Source organism: Staurois parvus, unplaced genomic scaffold, assembly GCF_062004578.1.
Source record: "Staurois parvus isolate SC_StPar_1 unplaced genomic scaffold, SC_StPar_1.0 ptg000549l, whole genome shotgun sequence".
NCBI lineage: Eukaryota > Metazoa > Chordata > Amphibia > Anura > Ranidae > Staurois > Staurois parvus.
The window spans coordinates 4,307,035-4,319,100 of record NW_028318345.1 but is presented as its reverse complement, the minus strand read 5'-3'; the positions used below and the strand labels follow the sequence as shown (position 1 = coordinate 4,319,100).

The following is a 12,066-nucleotide window of genomic DNA, read 5'->3' as shown; positions in this document are numbered from 1 at the left end:
ACATAAAATACACTAGAATAGCTGATGAGCAGAGACATTCAGGCAGATCACTAGTTAAAGCAGTAGTAACCACTAGTAAAAAAATAAAAGTTTTTCCCTGCAAGACAAAGGCATAATGTGCCAGTAATGCATTGCATACTAGCTCATTATGTGAAACTTACCTTCAAATGAAGCCCTTCAGTGGCGAACCGTCACCGCTGACAGGGCTTCCATCTTAATTCGGTCCTTCTTCTGGGTTTGCAGGCTCTGGCAGCTTGAATGGCCAAGCCGCGATGACATAAAACCAGTGCGATATTTGACACTATTTGATATTTTTGATAAACGAACTAAAATATCTGGTTCGATGGATTTAGTAGCAATTCTCAACAGTATCTCAAGGTTCTCATCGGATATAGTTGATCACAAATATAGGTGCTGCTGAAAACTAGAAAACTAGAAAAACTAGAAAACTAAATAAGGCATGTTTGTGAAGAGTGGGATATTTTTCTTTGGGAAGATAAAAACGTAAAAAAGTCCAGTAAAGAGACACTGCCAGATTTTAATTTGTCCGTATGTGTTTGCTAAATGTAAACGTATTTTTAAAAAAAAAAATCAATATTTTTAAGAAGGTTTACGATTGCGTGTTGGACTGCATTCATTCATAGCTGTCTTGGGCCGCATTCGGCCCCTGAGCCGCAGGTTGGACACCCCTGCTTTAAAAGATCCTTGTCATGGTGTGCTAGCTTTTTGATTTGAGCCTGCAGTGTACTGTTTTTATATACAATACCATACATTGTATTGTTATTTTGGTATTACCTTTTTTATTCTATGCAACATTAAGTTCACACATATGCAGATTGGATGCGGTGAAAAAACATTAAATATCCAAGATGTGTGTGGTTCAGTGTGATTCACATGCATTTGCAGTGATGTTCGTCTAACTCCATGCATTTATGGTATTACACTATATTAATTCTCTTTCTTTTGAGGTTCAATCTCCAAGATTTATTGGAACGATCATCTTGCTGGAGCATCATTCTGTGGACTGTTTTTGAATATCCATGGTTCTGGACATTATACACATATATATTTTGGACAGTATTATTTAAGAGTTTATTTATTAATTTTTTTGATATTTATTGATCAATAGCACTTATTTATTATAAATTTCACAGATGGACTTGTGGTGGCACAGGTGGCAACCTATCATGGTACCACACTTGCATTCACTGACCTCCTGAGAGCGACCCATTCTTTCACCAATGTTTGTAGAAGCAGTCTGCATGCCTAGATGCTTGATTTTATACACCTGTGGCCATGGAGGTGATTGGAACAGCTGAATCCAATGATTTGAAGGGGTGTTCCAATACTTTTGGCAATATATTGTATATCCTGAGCAGTGCAGTCCGGATCAGGTGCAGATTACAGGCTATTGACTTCTATGGGAACCGTTTCTAAACCGCATATGTGTGAAAAAGATAAAATCCTGAGATAATTCTGCCCTGGACCTGATGTACCATATTTTTCGCTCCATAAGACGCACCTGACCATAAGACGCACCTAGGTTTTAGAGGCGAAAAACAAGAAAAAAAAATATTCTGAACCAATGGACTGCAGACATAGTACAGGGAATGACCAGAGACTGCGGACACAGTACAGGAGATGACCAGAAACTGCGGACACAGTACAGGAGATGACCAGAGACTGCGGACACAGTACAGGAGATGACCAGAGACTGCGGACACAGTACAGGAGATGACCAGAGACTGCGGACAGTACAGGAGATGACCAGAGACTGCGGACATACTACAGGAGATGACCAGAGACTGCGGACACAGTACAGGAGATGACCAGAGACTGCAGACACAGTACAGGAGATGACCAGAGACTGCGGACACAGTACAGGGATGGTCAGAGACTGCAGACAAACTAGAGGAGACAGTCAGAGACTGCGGACACAGTACAGGAGATGACCAGAGACTGCGGACACAGTACAGGAGATGACCAGAGCCTGCGGACACAGTACAGGAGATGACCAGAGACTGCGGACACAGTACAGGAGATGACCAGAGACTGCGGACACAGTACAGGAGATGACCAGAGCCTGCGGACACAGTACAGGAGATGACCAGAGCCTGCGGACACAGTACAGGAGATGACCAGAGACTGAGGACACAGTACAGGAGATGACCAGAGACTGCGGACATACTACAGGGAAAATTCCAGGGACACAGTACAGATGACCAGAGACTGCAGACAGTGCAGGGAATGACCAGAGACTGCAGACAGTGCAGGGAATGACCAGAGACTGCAGACAGTGCAGGGAATGACCAGAGACTGCTGACAGTGCAGGGGATGACCAGAGACTGCTGACCTTTGGGGAGGGAGGGGGAGCGGGTACCTGAATTTGACAGGTACCTGCTCCCACTTCCGCGGCGTTGTCTTTGCCTCTTCTTCCCGCGCCGGCTTCTGTGACAGCCGGGTGCCCACTGCGCATGCGCAAGAAGCGCTGCGCTTTGTGAATGGCCGGGCGCCTTCTGGGACCTGCCATGTGTCCCAGAAAACACTGGACCATTCACAAAGTGCAGCGCATGCGCAGTGGGCACCCGGCTGTCACAGAAGCCAGCGCGGGAAGACTGTGCAGCGCTGGAGCGAGGAACAGGTAAGGCCTTGCAGGAGAGAACAGCTGAGCGGCCGGCTCGGTATTCTGACATGACAATAATACATTTTTTTTTCTGTAATGAATTATTTTCTTTCTAATCTCTCATCTCTCTCTTCTCCCCTTCTCCCTTTCTTCATTCTTGCCAGAGAGTTCACTGTGATCATTCCTTTCCAGGGCCTTATTTAAACATGAAATTGCACATTTCAATTACGCATAGCATTCCTTTGTAAAAGCTCCACTCCCTTCCACCCTATTACACAATTCAACTGTTACTGTAGTTTGAGGGCTAAAACCAAACAAAATTCAGTGTGCAGTAGTTTTATAAATTGAAGGTTCTTTTGTTACACTGGGAAGGTGAAATGCAGTGTATATGCCTGAAATAAAAGTACAGCTTATTCAGTAAAGAAACTAATATTGCTTTTTAAAATTGTATTTTTTATTACAAATGGAATAACAAGGACTGTATGCATCAAGAAAACAGATAACCACCACCCCTTCCTTCATAACAATTGCTAAGCTATCTGCCAATATGCATTTTTACTTACTGACAATACCGATCAAGAAGCATACTGTATATTGCTCTATGAAGAGCTTGATTAATGTTCTCCCGATTTTCAGGTGTCTTTTTGATCTATAATGAAGGGATTGTGTATTTTTTTTGGAGGCTGTGGTTTGCAACACTTCCTTCCTTGAAGATGCTGCTGGTGAAGAAACACTTTATGATTAAGCACAAAGTAGCAGAAAGAGTGTTTCTGGAATGAGAACTCTGGAGGGAATAGCTACTTGCACTTTCATTATATTCCTCATCGTTTCATTCCGTAAAGTAATTTTTTATGTCTTTAGGGCCCTTCTGGCATGCCAGGATGTGTTTTGTCATCCTTGAAGCATTTGGAAAAGAATATTTCTTCTCACAATATTTGTAAGTTGCAGCTTTGCTCTCAGCAGAAATTGCACTTAGGAAATGTGTCCAAACTCTAGATGTTGCTCTCAATATTTTACTGAGAGGGGAAAAATCTATTTACTGACTAGACTATAAGTAAATAATATGCTGTAATGGTGGGGAACATTAATAGGAATTATCTAAAGGTTATACATATAAAGTAATTTGTCAGACAAATGTACCCTCAATGAAGGCTTGATAGGACAGAAACTATCATCTACTGTATCCCGACAATCACCCAACTGTAGGAGGTACAAGATGGAGCTCACATGCAAATTAACTGGAGCCTTTTCCTTGCAGTGCCCCTAGTGGCAGAAATGCATATTTATCTTGTCTAAGAACTGCATTAAGAAGTACAGTGCTACTTGAACTGTATTCCAGAATTTGCTTGTCTTCAGCTGAGAGAATTTAAGAATAATGTAAGACTTTACATAAAGTCTCAGAAATCTTTCATTAAAGTGATTCTAAAGGCAATTTTCTTTTTAAATAACAAACATATCTATACTTACCTGCTGTGTGCAGTGGTTTTGCACAGAGCAGCTCAGATCTTCCTATTCTCGGGTCCGCCGTAGGCTCTCCTGGCTCCTGCTGCCTCAGCCAATGAGATGAGGGAGTCCTGGGATAGCCGAGATTCCAGTGCACATCGCTGGATCAAGAGGGGGCTTAGGTGAGTATTTGGGGGGGCTGGGGGGGGATACTGCATACAGAAAGTTTTTTACCTTCAGGCATAGAATGCATGAAGGTAAAAAACCTTCAGCCTTTACAATCACTTTATAGACTTAATGTTATACAGGTTGAATACCATATCATAGATATATTACTTATCATTGTAATATAACATATCCCACACTGATTTCTTTTTTTCCAATTTTTCCAGAAAAACAAAAACGGCTTTGAAAAAAATGGAAACTGTTTTTTCACAATTTTTATGTTTTTTTTCCAGGTCTTCCAATCTGTAGTCAAGGGTAGTGTTACTTAAACATTCCTTGATTTTCGATCTGTTTGGCCAAACCGGTCAAAAGGTTTAGAATTTGGAAGATAATAAATACAAACCCCAATGGGAAACAAAATCTGGTAATGTGTCCCTGGAGGGTATCTATAGCAGCCAAATGCAACAAAATGGCTTGGAAAATGCTTCCTTTTACTTGCCTCAGGTATGACAATCAGTCCAAGCACCATGCCCAAAAGTACTAAGTTAACTCCATACATCCATCTGAGAAATATAAAGTATGATGCCACAGATGATCCAAAGTGACCTTAAATGCAAAAACATTATTTTAACTTACTGACATCCAAAATAGAACAAAATTATTTTAATTTATCAGATACATTTCTCTTACCTGAAATCTGAGCTGCCCTGTAACTATGAGCGGTGTTTTAAAAAATACTTTACTAAATAAAGCAGACTACATTCAGTTCAAACAACTACCCAAAAGAACAAAAATGTATATATATATTTTCTGACTGGTTGTGATTGACAGCAGAGGGAGCCAATGGTCCGGGACAGCCGAGGCTGTTGTAAACATTGATGGATCGTGATGGGGCTCAGGTAAGTAATGAGGGGGCTGGGGGGCACTGCTGCACACAGAAGGTTTTTTACCTTCATTAATAAAATGCAAGAAAGGTAAAAAGCCTTGAGTCTTTACGACCACTTTAAGCTGATTGCACTAGGTCGAAGGCAGAGACTCTGACACCAACTTTAAAAAAATTGCATGTAAAAGCATAGATATATCATATATTTCATATGGTTACTTACAGTATAGCCCTCTCCTCTTCTAGTATTTAATTACTCCCAGACTGGACCTTGGCTGTTTGGGCAATCGATCTCTCCAGCTATTCACCTGTGTTATCATTGCTACCGTGTACTTCACTGTGAGGAATGCTGTTTATGAGAATAACCACAAGTAGCTGTGTTCTGTACTGCTTTACTGAAGTATTTCTCAGCGTGGCTCCCTGTTGTTATAAAGTCTTATAGAGACTATGCTATGCAGCCACATGTTACCCTGATTGAGTCACAGAGTTAGTGCTGTAAATAGTCCACGTTTATTCAGCTTTCATAACCTGTTTTTATTATTCTTCAGTGTATGCATGTTATTTGCCCCATGTGTTTTGCACCATTGCTACTAACTTTGTACCTCTTTAGAAAACTGCAAATTAATTACTTCCTGTTTGATCATTCATCTGATTACCTATTTTCTTTGAAATTTACATTTTTTAACAAGATGGAGCATCTCTGAAAATAGTGATGGAAGTAGTATAGCAGCAGCGCTCAGTAGTACTACTCCAGAAGAAAGCAGGCAACCTACCATCCCTGCAATAATGACCCTTTCATTCTTGACAGGATTCCCAAGTACATAGGGCCACACTAGGGCATGGGTAATTGTTTCAAGAGAATGAAGGGTCTGATCCAACTACATGAGATAATGACCACTCAGCAGGCAGATCTGGTCTAGGGGGGGAGCAAGATGGTAAATCTTGCACCTACCATCAGAGGACCAGAATTCCCTTGACAAGATAGATCAATCAGAATTTTGAAGCAGTGTATGGCCATTGGGGACTCCATTCTGCATTGTATGCACTGGAGCTACCAAAATATTTACAGAAGGAACGTGTCCAGTGCATGGGCAGCATGGACATGTAGTGAGGCAGCTCAGAATGCCAACCCAAGAACAGCAGAGCTATCACACACCCCATAGCGCTCTTCTGCTCCTAACCAGTGCCCGAACTTCCACACTATCCAGATCAACACACATATTCACCAGCACACCAAGGATCTTCAAATGTTGTTCAAAACGTTTATTGCAGAAAAGATCACAACAGAACAGGTGCAATGTTTCGGGGCACGCATGACCCCCTCATCAGGCATGTGACAGGTACGCTATCCAGGTGGCATGTTTCCTAAAAGAAAGGAGGATATACACCCTAAAAAGCTGACAACTTTTCTCTATAAACCAACAGCCAGACCTAGGAAAGATGACGCTGCGACTGCAGCTGTCTTCTCTCATACCACACAGCTCTCCACTCCACAGCTTCTCCCTGAGCCACACTGTCAGAAGAACACAATGGAAACTTCAGCATCTGCAGCCGGTTCTACCTTCTCATCTCTGGGTACACCAACCACAGACAGTCCTGCTACAGCGAGAATGCAGCTGGACACCTCATTCACCATCACTTCAGAGGTGAGCCATATCATTATGATCGCTAACAGCACCCAGCATGGGCATGATCTGTTTGCTGCATTCCCCACTAACAATCAACCAGTTTTAGACACCACAATTAAGGTGGATGATCAAATGTTGATGTCCTTAGGAAGTTCACGTCAAAGTGATATGTTTTCCTTGACGCATTGATTTAACTCTGACATTTCTCACCATGATGAGAGGGTGACCCACATAGAGTCCAAGATGGGAGATTTCTCCATGACTGTAAATAATCTAGTTGATGCACATGAGGAGCACATGGAAGAACGCACATGGATCAAATCTAAATTGTAAGATTGGGAGGACAGCTCCTTTCAGAACAATATAAAATAAGAGGAATCAAAGAAAAAGTACAAGTGTCAGATATCTCTGGATATGTCAGGGGTTTGATCAAATCTCTAGAATATAGAGCTAGTGATTGATCGCATACATCACCTACCCAAGCCTCCTTATCTCCCTGATACAATTCTGAGAGATGTGATCCTGTGCATTAATTATTACCATGCTAAGGAACAACTCCTGCATAAAGCAAGAAACATGGGCACCCTGCCTGAACCCTTTGCACACCTACAACTCTTTCCAGACCTATTGCAACACACTTGCCAACAGAGCAGACAATTTAATACCATAACCAAGGCTCTGCGCAATCATAAAGTAGTTTATCAATGCGCTAATCACACAAAATTACTAATAACCTACAAAGGCACCAAGCACTCCATCGCCTAATTGGATTATGGAATCCATCTTCTACACCCCTGGGCCATCACCTGACAGAACCTCCTGACCCTCCACCAGGAAATGGAAGACCTGGTGCAACATCTTCTGATCAGCAACTGCTGCCATGCACTCACAAAACAAACTCCCGCAAACTAGGGTGCCGGGGCTTCCTTTGTCTTATTGCCCGCCCGATCAGGTATATGACCTCCTCTCTGTCCTTGAACTTGTTCCCCCCACAATATATCTCCAAGGTGCATGACACACCCCTTCAAGTTACATTGTTGTAGCACCTTTGGCCTACAGTCTAATTCCCTTTGTTTGAAAGCAGTTATTTTTTTCCTTTTCCATTTGCTTGGTTTTGCGACCCTCTTGCTAACTCACCACTGATCACCGTGCATCAATTCCACTAAACAGCCATAGCAATGACCATCAAGATATTGTCTATCAACTGTAATTGGGGGGGGGGGGGGTTGGTGCTATCCTGGCATTTCAGGGCCTTCGAAACTGATAGGTAGTGAGGAAGTGAAATGAAGTTACGCACCTTCAGGCTTTCAAAGTGGTCATTGGATTTCAGGCTCCTGTATGTGGCTACCCTCCCAAAAAGTCTCACACATGTGGTATCCCCATACTCGGTAGAAGTAGCAGAATGTTTTTTGGGGGATTGTAATTTCACATATGCCTATGGCTTGTGCGAGCAATATATAATTTAAATAACAACTTTGTGTAAAAAAAAAAAATGTTTTTGTAATTTTCCAGAAACTTGTGGAACAACAATAAATCTTCCATGGACTCAATATGCCTCTCTGCAGATAGCTTAGGGTGTCTACTTTCTGAAAAGGGGTCATTTGGGGGTGTTTGTACTATCCTGGTATTTTAGCACCTCAAGAAATGTGATGAGCAGTCAGAAAGTAAAAACTGTGTAAATTCCATTATCTATACCATAGTTTGTAGATGCTATAACTTTCACAAAAAGCAATCAATATATACTTATTTGGATTTTTTTTACCAAAAACAAGTAGTAGAATACTTTTTGGGCTAAATTTATGAATAGGTTTGAGTTTACTATATATTTTTTATAGCTGAAAGTAAAAAATACAGTTTTTCTTCAAAATGTTCAGTCTTTTTTTGTTTATACCACGAAAAATAAAAAGCGCACAGGTGATCAAATACTACTAAAAGAAATCTCTATTTGTGTGAAAAAAGGACGTAAATTATGTTTGGGTTCAACATTGCATGACCGTGCAATTATCAGTTGAATTAGTGCAGCGCCGAGTAGCAAAAAGAGGCCTGGTCATTAAGGGGGTTAAATCCTCTAGAGGTCAAGTGGTTAAGGTTGCTCACACAAAGTAAATATTGGACAAGATCACTAACAAGAAGGGCACAAAAATACACTGTTCAACCACTGAAAGCAGACGAGCCCCTCTCGGTACAACCAAGGGAACGTAAAGACCAACCAAGAGGGACCACTAGTATTAGAAAAATAATCCAAGAGTATAGAGAAAGAAAAGAAAAGAAAAGAAAAGGAAGGGAAAGAGGAAGGCAGAGAGGGAAGACATTAGGAGTGACAAGAGCATTCCAGGGGTCATAGGCGCAGGCGTATCAGATTTCCAGCAGGGTGTTTTAAATTTCATTTCATATAGAGTGCACTCTAAAGTATAGGATATAGCCTACTGTTCACAGAAGAGTTATTGCAGTACTGATTATCATTGCTGTAACTGTTTTCTAATGCCATTACTTATTACTGATTGTGTGGATTACCAGGTTTACTCTAATTTAGCTGCATAGAACTCCATTGTGTGCTGGTATATCCTAGTGAATATATTGTCTAGTGAACTCTGATTGACCTAATCCTTTACTTACTCATTTATGTGTATTCTGCTATTTACTGCAACTCTGTAACAATATATTGTATTCATTAACCACTGACCAGTGTCAGGGATCCTTCCTCCGTGCAGCCAAACGTTGGCGCCGGATCCCCTCTGGCTGTGGAGGTGCGAGTGCACATGCGCGGGAGCGTGCAGGAGTGTGCGGGTGCGCATGCGCAGGAGTGTGCAAGTGTGTGCATGCGCACTAGCGTACATGTCACCGCAAGGCAGGCTATTTAAACCTCCAGTACAGTTTAGTCAATGCCTTCTGGTCTATAACATTCTGCACTCCATAACCTGATTCTGTTGCCTGTATCTGATCTGACCCTGACTAATAAAGAACTCTGCCCGCACCGACCCCGACTTATCCCTGACTATCCGCTTGCCCGCCCCCTTGAACTTGATTTTCTTGTTTGATCCTGACCCGGCTTGTCTGACTCTGCTGCACATGCTTACCTATATCTGCACCTGGCCTGTATCCTGGTTGCTACCACATCTACGCTCCTGTGTCCGTTCCCAGTCTGCATCCTGGTTGCCGCCATACCTACCTGCTGCTGCACCCACGTTCCTGCATTTGCACCTGGCCTGCATCTGGATCTCCTGGGTTTTCACCTGCCTACCATCAGCTCCAGACCCACCTGGCACTCATGCCACTCCTGGCTCTGCACCCTCTGTTCCCACTACCAGGGGCTCCGAGCGGGAGTAGTAAGAGGACGCCTCCTCTCCACATCAGGCCCCCCAACAAGGTACGTGACACCAGTCTGATGTTTGCTTTTTGATATTGAACCTTAGTTGTGTGCAGGGTGTATATACAATGATACCTTGGTTCACGAACCCTTCTGTTCATGAACTACTCGGTTTGCGAACAGAAGAATTCACAAAAATTTGCTTCATTTCACAAACTCTTCAGTTTACAAACATGAACCGTAGCCATCTTTCCCTGCTTTGACAGGTGTCCTGTAGGCGAGATCGCGGTCACAGACAGACAGACACTGAAAGTGTACTGTGAAGACACATACAGTACTGAGAAGCTTTTTGGTGTGCTTTTTAGCAACTACTGTACAATACTGTACTGTACATCCCTGTGCAAACTTTTTTTGTGTGCTTTTTAGCACATACTGTACTGGACATCCAGTATGGCTCCAAAGAAAATTCAGAGCAAGCATGGTGGTAAGAATAAAGTGCGGAGCGGTAATGAAGGTGAGAAGAATGTGCAGAGCAAGCATGTTGTTGAAAAGAAAATGCAGAGTGGTAATGAACGTAACCATATTGTGCAGAGTGGTAATGAAGTTGACAAGAATGTGCAGAGCGATGATGAAGGTGACAAGAATGTGCTGAGCAAGCATAATAGTAAAAAGAAAGTACAGAGTGGTAATGAAAGTGACAAGAACGTACAGAGTGGTAATGAAGGTGACAAGAATGTGCAGAGCAAGCATGGTGGTAAAAAGGAAGTGCAGAACGGTAATGAAGGTGACCAGAACATGCAGATTGGTAATGAAGGTGACAAGAATGTGCAGAGCAAGCATGGTGGTAAAAAGAATGTGCAGTCAGTAATGAAGGTAAAAAGAACGTGCAGAGCGGTAATGAAGGTGACAAGAACGTGCAGAGCAAGCATGGTGGTACAAAAGAATGTACAAAATGGTAATGAAGGTGACAAGACTGTGCAGAGCAGTAATGAAGGTGACAAGAATGTGCAGAGCAATAATGGTGGTAAAAAGAAAGTGCGGAGTGGTAATGAAGGTGAGAAGAATGTGCAGAGCAAGCATGTTGTTGAAAAGAAAGTGCAGAGTTGTAATGAAGGTGACAAGAACATGCAGAGTGGTAATGAAGGTGACAAGAATGTGCAGAGCAAGCATGGTGGTAAAAAGAAAGTGTAGAGTGATAATGAAGGTGAGAAGAATGTGCAGAGCAAGCATGGTGGTAAAAAGAAAGTGTAGAGTGGTAATGAAGGTGAGAAGAATGTGCAGAGCAAGCATGTTGTTGAAAAGAAAGTGCAGAGTGGTAATGAAGGTGACAAGAACATGCAGAGTGGTAATGAAGGTGACAAGAATGTGCAGAACAAGCATGGTGGTAAAAAGAAAGTGCAGAGTGGTAATGAAGGTGACAAGAAAATGCAGAGTGGTAATGAAGGTGACAAGAATGTGCAGAGCGATAATGAAGGTGACAAGGACATTCAGAGCAAGCATGGTGGTACAAAAGAATGTACAGAATGGTAATGAAGGTGACAAGAATGTGCAGAGCAGTAATGAAGGTGACAAGAATGTGCAGAGCAAGAATGGTAAGAATAAGGTTGTGGAAAAAGTAACCATTGAGTTGAAGAATGAAATTGTAGAAAAGCATGACCGTGGTATTCATGTGACTGATCTGGCCTCTGAGTAGAAGATGGCGAAGTCAACAATCTCCACTATTTTGAAGAAGAAAGCTGCCATCAAAGGAGCTGATGTGGCAAAAGGAGTAACAATGTTAACCAAGCAGAGTGCTGGAAGAAGTGAAAAAACTTTTGTTAGTGTGGTTGAATGAGAAACAGCTGACAGGTGATAGCATTAGCGAAGCTATGATCTGTGAAAAAGCCAGGAAATTGCAGTGATTTACTGCAAAAAAATCCTCAAGTGCAGCAAGTGAAGAATTTAAAGCCAGTAGAGGGTGATTTGAAAAATTCCGCAAGAGAAGTGGCATCCACAGTGTGACAAAACATGGTGAGAC

At 42.2% G+C, this 12,066-nt stretch overlaps 1 protein-coding gene across 1 annotated transcript in view; it reads right to left on the bottom strand.

The window, feature by feature from the left end:
• Nucleotides 1-12,066, bottom strand: part of LOC149451072 (transmembrane channel-like protein 2-A) — a 133,591-nt gene that overhangs the window by 85,160 nt on the left and 36,365 nt on the right. Inside the window, exon 7 of the mRNA XM_089691036.1 lies at nt 4,731-4,837. Within this exon, the coding sequence (XP_089547162.1) occupies nt 4,731-4,837 (107 nt within the window). The remainder of the gene's footprint in view (nt 1-4,730; nt 4,838-12,066) is intronic.